The sequence below is a fragment of the Plutella xylostella genome, chromosome 21 (assembly GCF_932276165.1).
Source record: "Plutella xylostella chromosome 21, ilPluXylo3.1, whole genome shotgun sequence".
NCBI lineage: Eukaryota > Metazoa > Arthropoda > Insecta > Lepidoptera > Plutellidae > Plutella > Plutella xylostella.
Window position 1 is genome coordinate 1,155,217 of NC_064001.1, and position 21,877 is coordinate 1,177,093.

At 37.0% G+C, this 21,877-nt stretch overlaps 1 protein-coding gene across 6 annotated transcripts in view; it reads left to right on the forward strand.

Annotated features, from left to right (window-relative positions):
• The window catches only part of LOC105385392 (myogenesis-regulating glycosidase), a 42,024-nt gene that overhangs the window by 12,600 nt on the left and 7,547 nt on the right, over nt 1–21,877 (forward strand). For 4 of the 6 annotated variants that reach the window (XM_011555761.3, XM_011555763.3, XM_048628474.1 and 1 more), the window contains one exon: nt 15,566–15,660. In XM_011555761.3, the coding sequence (XP_011554063.3) occupies nt 15,566–15,660 (95 nt within the window). Of the gene's footprint in view, nt 1–575; nt 962–6,401; nt 6,560–15,565; nt 15,661–21,877 lie in introns of those variants that run through there. The other 2 variants (XM_011555767.3, XM_011555768.3) reach the window with 2 other exon arrangements.

A 21,877-nucleotide genomic window follows, 5' to 3' on the forward strand; every position in this document is an offset into this window, starting at 1 on the left:
ACAAAATCACAGAGTTCGATATAGTATTTGTGCATAATTTGAAAATATGAACTGTTACAGCGATCATCTTAGCTGAAAAGAAGTATAGTGAGAGGATTCAGAAGTCAGTGGCTGACTGCCAAGGGTTTTCATGATGTCTGATGTTTCACGGGCAATGAAAAGGTTCCATTGAGAAAAGCACCAAATTACTCTTAACTGAAAAGGCACATTTTACATTGTACATTTAACAAAGCATCAGGATATTACCAATAAAAAAGGTAATATTATGTTCAAATTTGAAAAAAAAATTGGGTTGTTTGGTGTCGGTATTTTGTGAGTGGACCTTTTTCATTGCCAGTGAGTGTTTTTATTAGCTGCGGTTGACACGTCAAACGAGTTTAGATAGTAGTTATAGTTTAATTAAGAATAACTATAAAATGTAAATGCCCTTAGATATACTTAATTGCTACGAATCATTATAATTTTATACTTATTTTATTCTGATCCAGAATATTGCTCTCGTATAGGAATCACTGCAAACAAAATATAGTCACCGTCCGTTGGGAGTCCCCCAGCCTCTGGTCCATTTGCCTACATTACACAATACAACTCAATTTAGTTCTTGATCCCAAGTCTAGACCGATGTATATCTTTAACCCGAGTTCTAAATCATAATTTGAAAACATAAATCCATACTTTTTAAATTAGTTAAAATAACACTGGCAACCAGCAAACCAAACGAACTCTTTGGTCGAAAAAAGTTCCAATTTTAAAAATGGATCGGGGATCTCAATTCAATACCTTGGCTCACAAATTCAAGTACCGTTCACCTCTGTGGATAGAGTCGGATTCTGACCTTAGTTCCAATAGCAACAAGAGTAGTGTTAACAGTGGTTTATGCAACAGCAATGACAGCATCGCTCTTCGAAGCAGCAGTGACAGCTCCGGCAGTGTCAACAACTTTCTGGACTCCATCAATAAGGTTTTCAACTGTTTTATTAACGATCTTGCACTTATTTTACATTTTGTCATGCTTATCGATCGTCAGCAACCATCAACTGGTAGACAAGAGCAATACATATAGGTACAAAGTGCCACATAACGCTGTCCTGGGCCTCTAGTACGAGATTTGCTATTTTTAAGCCTACCTACCAATATCTACCCATTACCTACTATGACAGTGTCAGATCCATACAAATGATGTCACTTTTTATATAGGGTAAACATTGGTGAAATTGGCCACCCCCAATAACTGGCCACACAGCTTTTTATTCGCCTAAAATAAGAAACACGTTGACAGCACGCCATCTGTTACAGCTTGACACTAACCATTAGTAAGTTGTCGTTCATTTTAGTTCACACTCATTCCGCTTGAAGGATTGGTCTTCAAAATACCCGCAATTTTCTGACAGTCGGCGACAGTGCGTCTGATAAAATGGTTGTGCGCTAAGAAAACGTTAAGCGAAGACATTATTTCGAGAGGCGATATTTTTTGTCCCCAGCTTCTGTGAGTGACTTTAAATAGTGACAACGATAGATTTTGAGCTAAGCAATCATAATTTGTGCTGATTTAATCCTTAATTTGATTTTTTATTGCATTTTTCGACTTGGCCAGTTACTGGTTCCAGTTTTATAGTATTTTTAGTAACTGGCCCTCCTATGCCAGTTACCCCAATTTGCAACTTGCAAGTAAATTAACTTAAAATACAGCTTATTACCTTGGTTTTAAATAGCATTTTCTGTGGTATAAATTTTGTAAAAATCGTTCAATATTTAGTAGTAACTGGCATAGGTATTTTAGTGGCCAGTTACTACATGGCCAGTTACTGAGAACTATTTTATGTTTCAGGATATATGCTAAAATCTCTTCAAGATAATGGTGGCCCAGCCCACAAACAGTCTTCACTATTTGGACTGTATCCTCGTCAATATCCGTAGTGGTTAGCAGCGATTCGAATCGGCTCTGTTGTTCTCTTTGGAAGCTGGTGTTGCCATGCCAACTTCAATTTGGTGCAGCATGGGACGAAGGGCCTGCTTCATCAGTCGTCTTCTCTCCAGCTTGAAGTCGAAATTCAGAGTGCCTCCAAGGAGTCGGTGATCACTCCCAGTTTTAAATCTATTGATCACTGAGGCATCTCTGAATATGTGCCGCTTGTCAGTCATAATTAAGTCGATTTCATTTTTCGTCCTACACCATCGGGGCTTGACCATGTTCACTTCCTCCGGAGATGTTTCTCATAGAAAGAATTCATCAAGTACAGCCCATTCTGGTCTGTCTCATTCGAGGATGTCAACAAGAATTTGCCCTCTCCGATTTCTGCTACTAAAGCCATGGGGTCCTACCCTCAATTCTTTGCATTCTTGTACTCCCACTTTGGCGTTGAAGTCCCCCATCACAATGGTGTATTGGGTCATAGCAGTACACTTGATAGCCCTAGAGATATCTTCGTAACTATACTGCTTCGACTTCTGTGTCAGAGTGTGTCTAGGTTGGTGCATATACCTGTACGACCTTTAAGGAATCCTTCTCGGTTAGTTTAAGTACAAGGTACGCTACCAGATTCGACACACTACTGATCTCCACTACGTTGCTGACAAGGGTCTTGTTGACAAGAAATCCTACGCCACCTTGGGACAGTTGGTTACCCTCCCGACGGTAGAGCATGTGGCCAGACTTCAGGGCTATCGTGTCCCTCTCTAAGGGTTTCCGATAGCCCTATTCTATTCTATTCTGTGTGGGGGTGTCAGTGCCTGCACCTGGTTCCCTCGAATGGAACCTTTGTGCATATCCCCAAGGTCTAAACTGCCTTTCTAAGCTTGGACCATTTCCCACCATGCTGGCATTCCACTGCGGGTTGGTGGGATCACATATCTAGATGAGCAAAATCTAGACATGCAGGTTTCCTCACGATGTTTTCCTTCACCGTAAGAGTGATGGTATACATTGTACTTAAGTCAAAAGAACTAATTGGTACATGTCAGCACCGGGATTCGAACCCGCATCTCTGGCGTGAGAAGCGGGCGCTTACCCGACTGAGCTACTACCGCTCTCCGATAGTCCTAAGATGTCCTTATTTTTTTTGCCCAGCTCTACCTCGTGTTACACCATCTTCTCGTCCTCTTTCAGTGTCCGTGCGTTGTATGTAGCAAGTTGTATTTTATACAATCTTAAAATTAGTTCAAGAAGAAGCTAAGATTTAAGGATTTGACTTAATATAAACTTGAAATAATTCAATATGATTGTTAATAAAGATTTGCGATGATTTAAAGATAAGAAACTTATTTTTGTCATAATAATATGTGAATTGTGACTTTGTTACACTAATTACATTGAAGGGGTATTGAATTGTAGAAGTATTTTTGTTTTTATATTAAATTTTTTTAGAAAATCCTTCCTTCATTGGAAGGAAACCCGTGCCCCGGCAGGTGGGGACGTAATGATGACGATGAACTCTTTATTTCTTAAGAAATATAAGGTATTTCTCATTATTAAGTGTTAACACATATACTACGTCATAACACATTAATTATAATAGGTTTTTTATAATGTTTGCAGTAGTTATAAGGTTAAAACTTGTCATTTTAGTTAATTATATTAGGTGGCCAGTTACTGCAAAATAAGGGGGCCAGTTACTAAAATTTGTGGCCAGTTACTACACAAAAGTGATAGTTTTCATTTAAATAAAGATATTTAAATAAATAGTTCTTATTGATTATTAAATTGATCAAAAAAACAATCAACAGGATCTAGTGAATCATTAGATATATAAATCACCTAAATCACATCATGCATTTAGATGGAGCACACACGTAAAGTGGCCAAGGTGCTTAAGTGGCCAGTTACTACCCCTTTTCCCCTACCTACATTATACATATAAGCATGCTACATTGGTTGCTATAGGTAACATTACATATTTCTTAAGAAAACTCAGCCTCACCTGACAATTAATCTAAATCTCAAAAGCAAGGAGGAAAATTATCAATGAGCACGGTAATGCGTAAATTATGCAAAGTAAGTGCTCGTAACTTTATGGCATGTGATTTGTCTATAGATTTATGTATTGACTGTTGGCATAATGGAGCAGTGAATTTACAATAAACAAGACCAGACTATAGATACTTACCTTACATAACTTATTATGAGTCTTATGTCTTATGCCGTCACCAGAGTACCGATCCTTTTTAATAACTGTCGGCTTAATGTAGCTATATGCAGTCCAATCATCCAAAGGTTGTCTGGAAGAGATTGCTATTAGCGAAAAGACCATCCTTTTACCCTTATTAAAATAGCTATGTAAATATGTTATTATTCCTTTGTACTCTATCTATAAATCTAGTTATCAAGTATCTTTCCTTCCCTCAATTTTATATTTATATATTATTATAAAGTACACAAATAATCTTCTTAATTAGAGCCACGCCGGTGGTTTACGATATCACATTGCATCGAGACACGTGTCACACGCTGCCCACGCAAAATTACGTCATACGGGAGAGTAGCAAAATTTATTAACATATTTTATGCACAAATTAAGGTTGAAATTGAATATCTAATATACTTAATCGCCTAGTGTGGAATTTGCAGCCACATCACAAAATGTACTTAAACAATTTGTTAATAAACGATTTTTACTCACTTACTTACTTATCTACTTTCAAACAAAAGTTATTAACATTTTTCATATTAAAGTAACACTAGGGTAAAGTTTGTATAAAAATACCCGTTATGTAAATTACACTCACGGGCAATGAAAAAGTTCCATTTCCATTTCCACTCCTTCTGCAATATTTAAGTGCATTTATCGGCGTATCCGAAATCAGAATATTACCAACTAAAAACATAAATATTTTGTTCAAAATTCCTTTTAAATGTTTAAAATAAATTTCTCCATTTGGTGTCTGCATTTTGTAAGTGGAACTGTTTCTTTGCCCGTGAGTGTATTATGCAGGTACACTAGTATCATCGAAAGACTCAATCTTTTCACCACGGTGAAAAACCCTATAATATAGACTACAGCTTTAGTGTAGCAATACAAGTAGGTACACCAAACTTTCTTAATAATTACCTAAATGTTTATTTACCGACGTAACATTTTGAGCCAGCCCTACCCCAGACAGTGGGCAGACATAACAAGATTTACCTTACGATTAGTGTTGCAACTAATTTATTAATTGACCTAACGAGGTCCAGACACTAATCACTGCAGTCAGACCCTACATTTATCCCACCGCGGTTTTTCTTCCAATGTGTTCTATATTTAAAGTTTGACATCGCAGTTTAAAAAAAAACTAATGGCATTCTTTTTAATACTGGCCGTAAATAGAAAGCGAAAATTGTGATATTCGTCTCCGTGGATTCAATGTTTGACATGAAATTAAAAATAAAATCTACTATGAAAACTTTTTGGAATGTGCTAAAAAGTGTACAAATAGGGAGTTTATTCTCGTTATTTATTTTTACTTGCGTACACTAACTTAGTTGCTTTTGTATATAGTAACTTATTACTGCAAAGTTAATTTTATCAATTCATGACTGTATTTTTTAACACCAAAATAATGTGTTGTGTATTTATTTGCTAAGTGATGGTGACATTGTTACTTTCAAATAGTAATAAAAATATATAAGTACTTACGTAATATAGTACTTACTGAAACCAAAGTTAAAATGCTAATGACACGTGCCAAATCATTCTCTGGATACGAGAGGGACTGGGAGGACATCCCCCTCACCAAGGTCAGATATACTTCAGTACACTAGTATTTAAGTTATGTAAGTTTATTTCATGTGTGTGTGCAAATAATGAATATTCAATCTATCTATCTATCTACACTGACGACCTATGAAAAAGTTCCACTAAAATTCTAAAAAGGTTTTAAAAATTAGAATAATTTGCTGGCCACATTTTGTAAGCGGAACTAATTGCTCGTGAGTGTACAATGTACATACATAATAAATCTAATCTGGCTGGACTGATTATTTTAAAATCTACGAACCTATATACAGGTTTATGCAAAAAGGGTATACTAAGCCGAAAGGGGGTGACTCAGAGGGCTATTCTGAATAACTTTTGTTCTACGTGTTTCCTCTTTCGGCTTAGCCTTCCTTTTTGCAACAACCTGTATATTTTTGAGTTTTGCCTTCACATTGTATTTCGTTGGACGGGTCAACGTCCGCTACGGCTCAGCTACGCTACATAAGTACCTACCTACCTAATATGTATTTATTTTGATTAAGATCCGAGAAAGCCTACGACGCATACACAATTAGATTACGTTGAAACAATATTGTAACAGTGAATTGTGTTTCTTACAAGGAACCAAGTAAATAAAGTAAAATTATCTGAAAACAAACTGAAGTATTATTATTAATTCAGTGAGTTTTTCTCAATTTATCTTTAGTTTGTGTCAGTTCAGATTTTCAGGTGTAGCTGTGGTTTTGTCAACGTTAAAGTTCCTGAAAAAAATAATTTGTAAATTTCAGAGGCAGTTTAAGTTTATTATGTGAACACGTGAAATATAACTAGTTAGTGATAGTGATCGATGGGATGATGTGATGTCTTCTAAAATCATGCTGTACAAGGTTAGTTTCACGTAATGAAACTATTTTGTTAGGTAGGTACTACAAAAACATTTTGAATATAATATGAATATAATGTGAAATAAATTAAATTTATAATTATAAGGAAAGTATTCCGTGTCCACTGAAACGTAATAACTACTTACAAGCTTAGTCCAATACAGGCGCGGATCCAGACCTCAAAATTGGTGATGGGCAAGACCTAAACTACCTAAAAATACGCCAAGTGCGAGTTGGATTAAGGAAAATTTCAGACTGCCTAGATTTTTTATTACTTAATTAGAATTTTTGAAACTACAAAATTAAATGAAATATCCAAAAGCGCATGTATCTACGATTTTTTCCCACAGACGGAAAAGAGGGGAGTTATAGGTTTAACGTTTAGTGTAACAGTGTGTGTATCTGTCTGCGGTGGTTCTACCTTTTTTGGCATAAGATTTTTTTGCCTAATCTCGTATTGCATAGTAACGTTTGGTCAAAGTCTCGTTACGCCGAAAATCGTATGGCATAAATCTCGTTTAGTAAAAAGTTATTTCGCATAACATTGTTTAGCCTAATAATGGTATGGCCAAATAATGCTATGGCATAGGTTTATACAAAGTAATAATATTCGTTTGGCTTTAACTTTGACGGAGCGTCTCCCTACATAGCGCAAACTGGTGCCTTGTATTGTTTCCGCTGTTTGGAAAACGCTCCGCTCCGCTTCGCTGCGCTCCGCTTTGGTTTTGATGAACATGTGCACCTAACACGCTCCTCCTCGCTTTGCTCGTCGTCGCACCTATTTTTTGGTTTCGATCTCATGGGGTTTGTAATAATTATATTGGTCTTTAACTTTCGATTTTTTGATCATACAATATCGTGATTTTCGGGATGTAGGAGAAAAATACCACAATTTGTACATTTACTACATACTTAATATATTATTTATTAAGATAACATTAGGAGAAACAAGACTATACATAGGTATAGACGAACATAAATTTGAGCAAACGAAACTTAGGTGTTTATAGATTGTGCCTAAAGAGTTTAAGACGAAACGAGCCTTATGCCACATAAGTCTTGGCAAAGTGATGGTTCGGCCAAAAAAGTTTAGACCATACGAGTTATGCGAAATGAGTTTTGGTCAATAAAGATTATGCCAGATGAGCGGAACCCGTCTGCGGTATCGTAGCTCTCAAACGGCTGAACGGATTTTCATCTTATTTTTTTAGGGCGATAACTACCTAAATAATGTTAAAACTATGACATCGCAAAAGCGCATGTGTCTACGAAAAAATGTTCCATGGTTCCATGAGGATATTTTATTCTGTTTGCGTCCCTGAAATCTTTTGTACTTCAATGGTACCCGAAAAATGAAAAAAAAAATTGGCTCTTGTTTCAGTAATTATTAGTTAAGATCGTTAACAGGTGTCTGCGTAAAAAATATATAATGCAACTAAACTTCCTAAAAGTTGAATCAAAAATTAGCTAGTTAGGTCTATCTACTTAGTTGCGGAGATAAGGCCAGTCAAATTTGATATTTGTTTCATTTAAAAGTGGATAATATTATGTATCAGATCACATAATGTAGTTATAATGAAATTTGCAGGCTACACCTAATGGTCTTTGGTCATACTTGAAGGGATGTGGGAAGAATTTATTGAAAATCTTATTATATGGACTGTTCGTCATATGAAATGACTGACAAACTCAATAACTTTTGGGTATAGGTCTCCAAGAACAAAATACTTCTCATGAATTCTCTATCACTTAAAAAAATTGTCGATTCATGTGCCAAACAACCTGTCTAAACTACCTTCGTTACGCTAATCATAACGATAACGCTAATCTCGAACCACCTGTATCTCCGTAAATATAGCAAATTTTTGGCTTAAATTATCCCTATTTAGTTGCATCACAAGCACAACGCTCGATAACAATCATTCCTGACAATGCTTCCTGGTTCATAAACCTAGAAAACTAAAACAAGAGGCAGAATATTGGAGCATTTCGGGTACCATGGGAGTAGCACAAGGTGTTCAGGGTTGCAAATTTCAGAATAAACTAACTACTCTCAGGCAACATAATAACAAGTTACTTATACATAATGTCCTCCTAGCCGAATTTCGGCTACGGCGGCCAATCTCAATGGGGAGTAACGCGTGTGAATTTGCCGCTAGGGGCGCTGGTGTCGACTGAGGTTAAGTGACATTTTACTTTTCATATAATTTGTTTGGCGGGCTTCGTGATAAATTATATTTTCGTTCATTTCCCTGTTGAATAGTGATCTCTTTTCGCGAAATTATCGCAAATATGGATTATTTATCGATGAATGTGCACGCTTTGAAAGCTGAATTAAGGAAAAGAGGCGCATAAATAAGCGGTCTCAAAGAGCAGCTAATTCAGAGGTTAGTTTGTTTACTGTTTACAAACTTATTTTTTACGAAATGTATGCTTGTTGGCTTAGGTAACAGCTATGTTTTTGCTTTTTACAGACACCAAGACTATGACCGTAACAGTAACTTGGTTGTTAACGTAGAGGACAGCATCATACAACAAAATGATTCAGTGTATACTGTTGAGTGGCCTCAAGAAACTTTGTATAGCAGTGTAAACACTAAAAATGAAACTCCAGATCTAGATATTGTCACCAATGAGTAACTACTTTGGAATTTATGTACAGTGTACGGTGGCCTGCGCCTAAAAGTATACAGGCGGAGTTTTTAAAATAGCGATCCCTGATGATGAAGGGACCAGCTACATCTGTTATAAATCCGGGGATGTGTTGTGTGTGATGTGTGTAGCAGTGGTGTTTATGTGGATGTGCTTGAGCAGCATGTGAGCTTGAGATCGCTATTTTAAAATCGCCGCCTGTATACTTTTAGGCGCAGGCCACCGTACATACCATCGCTCTTACGGTGAATGAAAACATCGTGATAAAACCTGCATATCTAGATTTTCGAACCCACCAACCTGCAGAGGACCAGTGTGGTAGGAAATGGTCCAAGCTTAGGAGTGGAGTTTAGACCTTAAGGCGGACATGGACAAAGGCTCCATTCGAGTGAGCCAGGTGCAGGTACTGACACCCCCACAAATAATAGAATACGTAGTATACTATACTACCATTATTAAGTTTCAACTAACAACTCAACCAGCATTCATTGTGTGGATTACTAATGTGTTATATTTTTTGTATAGCAGTGTGTTTAAACGGAGAGGATAAATAAAAGTTAAATCAGTGTGTAATTCTTTTATTTTTAGTGTATTTATTAAATGCCTAATCCTTATTTACATTATGTTCTTTCTGAAATTGGTTATAATGATTTTCACAAACACGAGATTATCGGATAATAATTATTTCACAAGCCACTGTTTTAGAACAGTTTTATCACTTGGTAACATATGTCCTCCTTTTCTTTCCCAATATAACGGATCTGAACAACATTGCGGCATAGTAACTCGATATGATGATAGTTATTTTATAATTAATAAGCTTATAAGATTCAAGATTTAAAAACTTTATTTGGCGCCAATTTGATAAAGTCGCCTTTGATAAATTTGACAGCTATGGTACCTCTTTACCTCAGTCGACAGTGGCGCCAACTGGTGAGCAAAAAAACGGTAGTCCCCATTGAGATCAGCCATCTACGCAGGAGTAGATTATAGTGCCCAAGTGTGTGCGCAGTACACAGGAGCACTCTCTGTTCCATCACTCTCATAACCCAATGGGACGGATTGACCGACACGACTGGAGAGAGCTAGGCGCAGGACCGACTGCTTTACATGCCCATCCGACAGCATGGATCGTTTCACTGTTTCGGACAACAGGTGATCAGCCCTTCTATGTCCTAACCAAACTTAGAACCACAATTTAGAAACACAAATTGATGGTCCCACCCGGGAATCGAACCCAGGACCTCTGGGTCATGAAGCGAAGCTTCTACCACTAGACCACAGAGGCAGTTATACATACAAAAATAGGGAATATGCATTTGATTCAAATAAAGTTCAAATATTATTTTTAATAAACTTTATCATTTCAAAATTATGCCTCCATCAATATTTTTGATTAAAAATTATTTTTGAGCAAGTTATTAATTGTTGAAAAGTTGAAAATAACTGCGGGAAGTTCAAACATTAGAAACATCACGAATTTTCTTAGGGCGGAATTGACGTAAAACATAAGTATATGTCAATCTCAGAATAATCTATACCCATAGAACTGAGCGTAGGAGCAACTGGCGAGAGTCATTAAGTATACTAAGCCGTAAAACAAGAGTGTGGCTGTGTGACGTCACACTTAGCACGCCATCATGACGGGTTTTTACAGTGGTCGTGTCGGTTGCAAATTTTTCACTCCATTCAGTAACTAGACATAAGTACCTTGAAAAAGCATCGTAAATGGTACGTTTAAAAATAACTGAAACAAGTGCCAAAATTTTACACATTTTCGGGTACCATAGGTAAAAGGTTTTCAGTGTAGCAAATTTCAGAATAGATTACTATCAGAGATCCTAACAAAATAAGTATATGAAAATCGTAGATACAGTATGCGCTTTTGCGATGTGGTAAGTTAAATTGATTGGAGAATTATTTATTTTAAGTCATAAAACAACTAAATTATAATATTAAAATGCCTTCGTATGATATCGCAAGTAATTTAGGTGATGGGCATGCCCACCTTGCCCATATGGGTGGATCCGCGCCTGAGTCCAAAAGTGGTGTAAATTTTTGAGTAGAGCCTATGCCGTATAGGCCATAAGCATTAACTTAGGGACTCATTCTGAATAACTTTGATAGTAAAATTGCGGTTTTTTATTTGTAGCATCTATAGAGAGTGAATTTTTCACGATGTGCTGTAAGTTTTTCTAAAAAACAATAGGAGAATAAAAGTTTACGAGAGGCGACATCTTTCCAGAGCACATTGAACTACACAATGTATCTAGTTCACTACATGACTACTAGATGGCAGCACCGTGTATGTTCTTTAGATCTCACAAATATACATACAGAAATAGTTTGCATTCTATGTAGGTAATGATATGCAGTTTATAAATGCGGTAATTTATAGGTAGTAGAGAAATATAGTGCAAACAAAATGTCTAGGAAAACTAATGAAATTTTTTAGAGATAGAGGGCTCTACTACTAGGTACTCCTATACTTCTACTACTATATCCAGAAAATTATGAAGGCTGGATGGACTGGACTACAAAATCATCATCAATCAACCCGCCCAGAGTTCCACATAAATGCTTCTCCCAAGGAGCGCCACAACACTCTGCCCACATAGATACAGTCGAACTATTAAGTCCGATTAAATTAATAAAGAGTGCGATGTTGCTAAGATATTTTTATCATTATCAGTCATTTACCTACTTACTTCAACATACATTTTAAAAATAAAATACCGATTCATAATAAATACGGTCTTTAACAATTACATAGGATCCTCTTTGTTTTCAGGACTTTATAGTCTTATTTATTTATAATTTTTATTGCACAATTTACAAAAGTAGATGTACAATCAGGTGGAATTAATGCTAAGAGCATTCTCTACCAGTCAACCTGCAGGAGGTTCAGGAGCAGAAAGTAGGGAAGTGCCAAAAAAATAACAAAAATCACAATTAATCAATGAATCTCACAAAAAAATACCTACACAAAATCTACCATAATTATAGGTACATATCGTCGCAGTCGTAGAACAACGACGCATCTGCAAAACAGCAACTTTACAGGAGAGCCAGTTAAAGTTTTTAAACAACGTTTTGTTCGATAAAATGAAAACGGCTGAAGCAATTCATTTGAAATTTGGTCACATTATTATACGAATGGACTTTTGCAATATAGCCTGTATAATTGGTCTGTAATAAGTCTAGGTTTCCTGAAAAATCAGATAGGTCATTGTTCTATGTATCCTACTATGTCGCATTATATGATACGTCGTTTTTTTACGGACTTTTATTGCGTATCTAATGGCGTATTATACTTTTCGTCGTTGTTTTAGGGAATATATAGAAAAATTCAAAGACGGATCTTTAAAGAACCTATTTAGGAGGGTGCTGATTGCGCTATATTATTTTTTGTTTAGGTCCAATATTTTTTTACAAAATACAATTATTTTATAAAATGTTTTTTTAAGACCCCATTGTGTCCCAGCATCAGTCAATAATCATCCAATGCTAAACATAGGCCTCTCCCAAGGAGCGCCACAATACTCGGTCCTCAGCCTTCCTCCATCCAGCCACTACTGGCTACCAGCCTACGGTTGGCCTTGTTTGTGACTCGAGAATTCGTCGACCTCAACGGTTATCGGTTCTTCGGCAGATATAGCCAGCCCACTGCCACTTCAGCTTGCACATTTTGACAGCTATGTCGGTAACCTTAGTCCTCTGACGGATACCCTCATTTCTGATACGATCCATCAGAGAAACCCCAAGCATAGCACGCTGAGCGACTTTAAATCGGTGAACCAGTACTACCGTCAGTACCCACCTATCTGCCTCATATGTCATCACTAGCAAGATGCACTGGTTGAAGAAGACTTTTGTCTTCAGGCTCTGATGATAAAAGTCTCCTTCTCTGATCTCTGATCCATCTCTCAGGGATGGCCGAGGAGAATATGTGACGGAGTTTCCCAACTCAATTGTGACCCACTGCTAGGCAAAGGTCTCTTCCTGGGTATCCCAGTCCATGGCCTCCTCATTCCAGTTCCTACTTAACACGTCTAGGTCATCTTCTTCTGGGTCTGCCCCTGTGCCGGCGGCCGTTATCGGCTACCCATTTGGTGGCATTTTTTCCCTACCTATCCGGCTGCATACGACAGACGTGCGCCGCCCAGTCTCACTTCAGTTTGGCGGTCTTAACACCCACGACGAAGGATGCTATCTCGCCCAAATAAATTACTCATTGACATATTGTATTTCCTGCCTATCTACCTCAACCCTACGTTTCGTGCTGTTGGTCATGTCTGTTGTCTTAGAACGGTTCATCTTTAGTCCAACTTCAAGGCTTGCCGTGGATAGCTCTCGCAACATTTGTTGGAGCTCGGGCGTTGAGTGGGAGAATAGGGCAATATCGTCCGCAAAACCGAGGTTTGACTATTTTTTACTTCCGACATTGATGTCCTTGTCCTCCCAAGACTGTGTCAACTTCTTGAAGACCTCTTTGAGGAAAATTGTACAGCGAGTACAGCGTGGGTGTTGCATGACACCTTTTTCAATCGGAAACGTTGGACTAGTACCAGGTTTTTCCAATTTCACGTTGGCTGAGCTGTTTATGTAGATAGTACCAACGAGTTCGACTATGTAGGTTGGATGAATTTTGTGGTGTGCAACTGGCTTGTTCTGGTGGTTGATGCCAGTTAGTTCAGCAGAGAACGGATGCGATTGTGAATTATTTATACATGAGTGATGTCAAGCTAACAGGTCTATTGTTTCCGAGGTCGGATTTCTCACCCTTTTTATGGAGAAGTAAGTATAATGTGAGAATTACAGAATTTACGGGGATTTTTCCCTGAAATTGATACATGAATAAAGTGGGCTCACCTATTTTTAACAGAGAAAGCCCCAATATCAATCGAATGCTTCTAGCATTAAGTCCACCTAATTGTACATATTTACTTCTGTATATTGTGCAATAAAAGTATAAATAATAATAATAATAATGCTGGTGATTGTAAACAACTGAGGAAAATGATCATCGCCAAGCAGTTCGAGATGATCCTTACATAGCTACGGATAAGATGATACCAATTTCCTTAATTATTTACTGCCCGCAAACAGTAAATTCACTGCTGTCCGATCACGTTGACTCCCCGGCGATGCCATTCACGCCTAGAAACAGAGAATTTACTGATTGTGGGCAGTCAATGAAGGAAATTGCTGTCATCTTATCCGTAGCCATGTATCCATCCATCGTCAGCTGATTGACAATCACCAGCATTCGGTTGATGCTAGGACTTTTCCTGAGTAGTTGATGTAACGGTAGCTGTTAATACAGAAATTTAATGATTGATGTCGATTCTGCGACTGACTTGGTTTGTATGTTTGGTAACTCATGCGAATGGCTGGAAAAACATAATTCCAAACCTACCCGCATGGTACCGTGCTCCCATCGTCACCTGCCTCTGGCGGTAGAGGTGATGAACAAAAAAAGTACTTAAGTACATAATTTTACATTGTTTTTTAGAACATAGTTTTAAAAACATAATAACTTAGCAAAAATATATTGAAAAATCATAAATTTATTTATTTTCCATTGAAAATGCGTAATATTATGAAAGAACAACGACGTATCCTAAAATAATCCCAAAGAATAACGACGGTTATATACACACGTCTACCACTTATCCATAGAACAATGACGGTTTATACAAAACACCAATAGTTAGGACATAGAACATAGTCGCATTTGAAATACCGTCACTAAATTTAACAAACAAACAATATTGCTTTTTTAAAACACCGTACCTAATTATAACTAACTTCTCAAAGATTTTAGCGAAAACTAGGGCTTTTATTTTATTAAAACAAAGTCACAAGAATAACGACGGATTTAAGAGACCGTCTTTGTTCTATGGGAGAAGTATAAAAAAATATTTACTTGGAAAACAGAACTTTTAAAATAATAATTATAGCAAAAATCATTTTAAGTACTCATTACGTGTTCCATGTGCTCCTACATAGAATACTGACAGAACAAACAAACCGTCGCATGGGAGCGGGTCGCGGGGGGTGAGGGTCACCGCAGAACATCGACGGGACGTCACAAGCGTCCATGTACTACGCGAAAAAATCAAAACCGTCAGTGTTCGACTCTGTATTTCACTTATTATAAAAGATTTAAAAAAAAATGTTAGTTGTATTTGTAAATAATGAAATTTTAAAGACGAATCTGCAATAATCCGAAAATCGAAAAAAATCAGATCCGTCACTGTTCTACGACTGCGACGATATATTATAAATTTATATAAACCTATACCTAACTTATTGTACAAGAGCATAAATTTAAGCAAAGACATCTAATTCCAGATCCCCGAGCACCACCAGAGCACGGGGTCGGGGTTCAGCGACGGCGACGCGACCGCCGACGAGGAGCGCGTGCTGTCTGATGATGACCGGGCCAAGTGAGTGATGACAGGGGTAGTTTAGCGATGAGAGTGCCAAGTGAGTGATGACAGGGCCAAGTAATGGCATACGCAAACCGGGACTGCAAAAAAATCCTTGCCATGCGGTCCCGGTCTGCGTAGGCCGTAAGTGATGACAGAGCCAAGTACCTAAGTGATGACCAGAACTTGACAGTCGTGATAAGTGAGGCACACGTTTTTTGATCCGTAGTCAACTTAAATCATTGATCCGTAGTCAACTTAAACCATTAAAGTCGAATTTTAATCTCAGATACTGGCCTCGTTTCACCATACTCTGTTCATTAACACCACTGTTACATCATAACAAGCGATTAGTTGTTGACTTTTTACACATCTGTCAAAAATTTAGGATGGACATGGCGTATAATTGATGACACTTACAATATAACAGGGGTGTTAATGACCTATGTAAGAGACTACCTAAAATGACAGATTCTGAATGGTTCATCAAAAGTCGTTTGTCCCGCCAATATAACGTTACGTCACTTAATCGCGGGGCAATCGACTGTTGATGAACCAATCAGAATTTGTCCATTTAGTATCTCAGATTAAAAAAATACTTTAAAACAGTACCTACTTATAAGTTTTTAAGTAAGTACCTTCTGCATAAACAGTCAATTAGCCATTATAACGTAAAAGTAGCTCTTAACTCTCGTTGATAAATCTCGTTTTCGCAACGGGTTCCCGCGCACTCGCAACTTCCTTATTAACTGACACGTTGCACAAGACGGGCTTGTTAGTGCTAGCTGTTGCTCCCGAGCTTCGTCTGGTAGGCGCAGGTCCCGTGGGAGTTACGGGATAAAAGCGTTAGGCGTTAATCGGAGTCCGCTTATTACATGGCAAATTTCATGAGAATTGGTGTAGTAGTTTACCAGTGAAAGAGAGCAAACATCCATGCTTTCTCGTTAGAGAGTTACTTGTGTTCCTTGATCCATCCATCCACACTTAAAAACTTTTGTATTTGTAATAATTATTAGTAGAATAATGTTGAAAATCATTTGCTCTCCCTTTGCACGCTTCTATCTAACAAAACTAGAAGATGACAAAATGAGGATGATGGACAAAATGGGTAAAAAGTAAAAACATAATGAAGCTTATATTTTGATCAAATATGGCATCGCATACCCCCATCTAGGTCGATGGATTTCACTTGACTCCCATGGGAGAAAGCCAGGTGCAGGCATTTACACTCCCACAAAAGATAATAGAATAGAATCATGATTATTAAGACTAGGAGAGCAATCACACAAGCCTTGTCATGGTCATTTAAGACCCTTGATTCACCTCAAGCATGAATGACCATAATTGCTTGGCAACACGGCATCACACTCGTACGACCGATGAGCCCTAAGCCAGGATGTGAACAAGCAATTGACACACTTGCGAGGCGCGTTCACCCTACTGGGATTGTTGCAACACTCCTATACTCTCCTGGTGTCTTGGTATTTATGAGTGTTTAGGGACTTTATTTTAAACTATCATAGATAAGCAAAATATAGCTAAGTCCAGCTAATCCTGAAACTACCACCTGTCTAAGATCGTCTGTCTAGGGGGCGTCCGACGCTAAGTTTGCTCTACCTTTGTGTTCTCTACTCAACAACTCGTTAAAAACCCACCATACTACGGTCATCGGTTAATCGCCATTATTAAATCCCAACGCAAAAAGAAGGATATTATAAGTTTAACGTGTCTGTGTGTTTATGTAACTGTCTGTGTATCGTAGCTCTCGATTAGATGTTTTCTGATCAGAGCTAATGTTACCCCAAGTGTTCTTAGCCATATTTTACTAAAATCGGACAGAGTGTTGTGGCACTGCTTGCCATGTCCAATTGTCCAGTGTCCAGCAGTTTAGAATGATGGACTGATGATTGTGACGATGATTAAAAATGCCATGAAAACTACATTGTCATCTTAAGGTAATTAACAACTTCATTTATTTAGAGACAACATTTTCCTAAAAATTTAGGTGACTCTGCTGTAAAAGTTAAGCTTGGAAAAATAAATGTTAAACTAGGTACATGTTCAATTAAAGGCGAAGCGAAAAAGAAACGTTAAGGATAATGATTATGTTGTATGCGGTTGCCTCAGAAAACGTTGCAAAATTGCCTGGATAGGTATATTTAATCATACCGAGTTAGGTAAATTAAATACCTGCAGATTAACTACCAGATGCAGGAAAATAGTAGGGAGATAAATAAGTACTTATTAAATAGCTGTATAATTTTATTTGTGTATATGTACTTATATCAACAGTTTCGCATAATATGGCTAGAGTCTAGACTAGACTAATAATAATAATAATAATAATAATAATATAAAAATAAAAAATAATTGTAAACCCTAGTTTCACCATATACTCTGTTAAATAATTAACACCCTGTTATGTTATAAGAAAGGATTAGATACTGACTTTTGACATAATATCTGTCAAGAATTCAATATGGAAACTTTATTTTAGATGACACTTACATCGTAATAGATGTTAAATAATAGACTATGGTGAAACTAGGCCTAAGTATAGGAAGATAATAGGGTATAGGCCACAAGTGCATTTCCTTCTTGTGGTAGGTTCCAGTGGGTTGCCAATGACTCGTGGGTTATTGACCATTATCGCACAAACGTGACAAATTGTCATGCAATCTGTAGGTTTAATACAACGACATAGAGTCGTGGTTAGCGTAGTATTGATCAGAAACGTCGGGTCTCGTAACTGTTAGGTGAACCAGTGATATGTGTGATTTGCAAATGCATATACAGGGTGTTGCAAAAAGGGTATACTAAGCCGAAACCAGGATGTTTAGCATGTTATATCTAAGCCAGAATCTGAAATCAGAATTTCAAAATTAGTGAAGATAAATCATTTTCCATAGATCAGAATAATCATAAATCAGAATCAGAGTGAATGTTTTTTTTTCGCGATTTTTTAAATTCTGATTTCAGATTCGGTTCATTTGGGCTTAGATATAACATGCTGCACATGCTGGTTTCGGCTTAGTATACCCTTTTTGCAACACCCTATATAGGTATACATATGTGGTTTAACTGTGGTCAGTTATGATGTTAGATTAGGTAATAAATATATCAAGCCGCGGTGGTTAAATTAAGGATAGCAAGTATTGAGAATCGTATTTTATTGTACCTACCTTGTATTGTTAAAATAGATAAAGCCAATCGACAGACTGGAGTTTTCTTAGCTTTACATTACTTACTTACATGTTAAAGTAGAATGAACTAATTTATAATTAAGTAAATACATGCTTGTGACCAAACCAATGGTTGATAGTGATAATATAATTCGCTGACAAACTGTATTGAATGTAAATTTTCAAGAAACATCGCGAAGAAAGTGGCACTACCTATACGACAAAAGAGCTTGCGAATAGTTTGCACCGAGTGTAGTGATGTAGATCGCATATCGCATTGTACCTTAGGACATTAAGAGTTAGGGCTATTCATATTTCTGAAACTGTGCGCAATGATGCCTGGTCCCACTCAACTTGGAACCTTATCATCATCATCATCATCAGCCTATAGCAGTCCACTGCTGGACGTAGGCCTCTCCCAAAACACGCCACTGGATGCGATCTTTAGCTTTCCGCATCCAATCATAACCAGCCACCTTTCGCAAGTCGTCACCCCATCTAGCCGGAGGGCGTCCCACACTACGTTTGCCTAGTCGCGGCCTCCACTCCAGCTAACCTTGGAACCTATAGGTCCCAATTGCATACGATTTCACCCCATTGAGCTGCAATCAACGAAGGGTAGATTGAGGTCAGATTCACTTGACATAAATTCATTTTTCCTGTGTAATCTTTCTAATTTATTAATTACTTACATAATCTCTAACTGATGGTTTTCTTCAGCCAGTAGCAGATATATTAATAAATGCAACATAAATGCACATTGACGACATTATGTCGCTTTTTTGGTCATCTTTTTTGAATCGCAGTAGGTACCTATCACCATACTCGTATCTAAAACGCACAGTATTCACGCGCATACGTCATGTAATTCTAGAATCTCTGCGCAAGCAGTCAGTCCCTCGAACCGGCCAGTTAGCTCTCGCCGGCGATTCCCGCGCAAACCGTGTTCCTTATTCAAATATTTACTTTTTTAAATCGACGAACATAAGTTTTTAAAAACCCTCATTACAATAAAGGATCTTTAAATACCTCATTACAATAAAGGATAAAAAAAATCGTAGTGAAGTTTTTGTTTTCGGCCAGTGACTGTTATCAGGAAAAAGTTTGTGTGAAGTGTTTTTGAAACAGTGGACGAGTGAAATACAAACATTTCTTCGTAATAAGTACCTGCTTAGGTAAGCACAGTGTAAGTTGAATGTGAAAGCAGTGAATAAGTATTTTGATTAAGTACTTACCTACATACCTAATTCGTTCCATCATATTCAATGCGTAAACATTACCAAGTAAATTAAATACTTATCGAACTTTTTTGTACCTGTTTAACTATTCCGTTTTTAAGTATCTATAATAATATTTATCTATTTTTAAATTCATAGATTTTGCGAAAAGAATGAACTATTAAATCAAAAAATTATAGATGTTGAGTTAAAAAATAAAGGCAACGTACTAACTTAAATTGTTAAGTATAAAGTTAATATGGCTTGTGGCGGTTTCCCTATAAATTAACAACATTCCTATGTTTATGCTTTTATGCTATGTATCATTATATATCTTATGTACTTATCAGGCCCAGATATATTTTCTATATCAGAAATTTTATAAAGAAACCATGTAAAGAAAAGACCACCAGTGTGTAAGAGGAAGGTTGAGCACAGAGTTTATGATTTAAGTATAATAAACCGTATTTAAACACATAATTATAACTAATTAATTCATTAAAACACTGATCAAAATAGAACGTCTTACTTATTTTTCATATTATAAATAGAATCTAACCTCTTAACCTTTGTGCTATTGCGACAGGAATATGCGTATTACTTACTTAAATTACAAAGTAAATAATGTAAATAACAAATACGTCTTTGGCACGATTTTCCCTGAAGATTATTACTGCATTAGTGATATTTAAAATACAGGATGTTGTTGGAGCAAAACCACTTTCTTCTAATAAAATTCCACTATTATTATCATATAGCAGTCCACTGCTGGACGTAGGCCTCTCCTAATGCACGCCATTGGATGCGGTCTATAGCTTTCCGCATCCAAACATTCACATCCACCTTCCGAAAAACGTCATCCTATCTAGCCGGAGGGCGTCCCACACTATAAAATAAAAAAAAATAAAATAAAATAATTTATTGATCCAAAAACATGTAAAAATATACATCGAGTGAACACTATAAATATGGTAAACCTTGCCACCTAAACTAGGTTAAACACTATGTTTGCCTAGTCGCAGTCTCCACTCCAAAACTCGTTTAAAAAAAATAATAAAAAAATATAAAAATAATAAATATGCGGGGACATCTCACACACGGCCATCCGACCCCAAGCTAGGCAGAACCTGTGTTATGGGTGTCGCACAGCTGATATATCTACACAAATACATAGATAGATAGATATACTAAATATAAATATAATTATCGTTTATCCCATCGGTTATCGGTTCTTCGACAGAGGTGACCGGCCCACTGCTACTTACACAACATTACTAATTCGGTGAGTTATGTCGGTGACTTTAGTAACCTGTCAGATCACACTGGATTTAAAATTCCACCCTGTATAGCAAAATATTTAGATAACGATTTAGCACCGAGGTGTCTCTATAATGTGACAAACAAACAGACTAGCTTTTATCTCACAGAATCTCGCGTTTATTTACTCCGTCCGTTTACTTAACTTATTATATGGATGCGTTTGTTCAAACACTGTGCTGAATATGCCGTTCATGTATCCAAATGTTAATCTTATGTGTGATGAAAGGTATGTTTTATGAATCGTTCTTAATCTTTGCATCATAATTTCTTTAAATTATGTTCCTTTAAAGCACATAAAATAGAGTAACTAGGATGGAAAGCAATCAAAACTAAACAAAAAAAGGATTTCTTATATTTATTCCACCGGACCGAAAAGCGCAGTGGTTGTAGATGTAGATTGTTGTGCTCTGGTGGTCCTGGTTAGATACTAGTCGGGAAATTTTGTTTTCGACGTATATTTATTTTTACTCGGGCCTTGCATGCCGCTCTACATTCACCCCAAAACACATGAAAGCA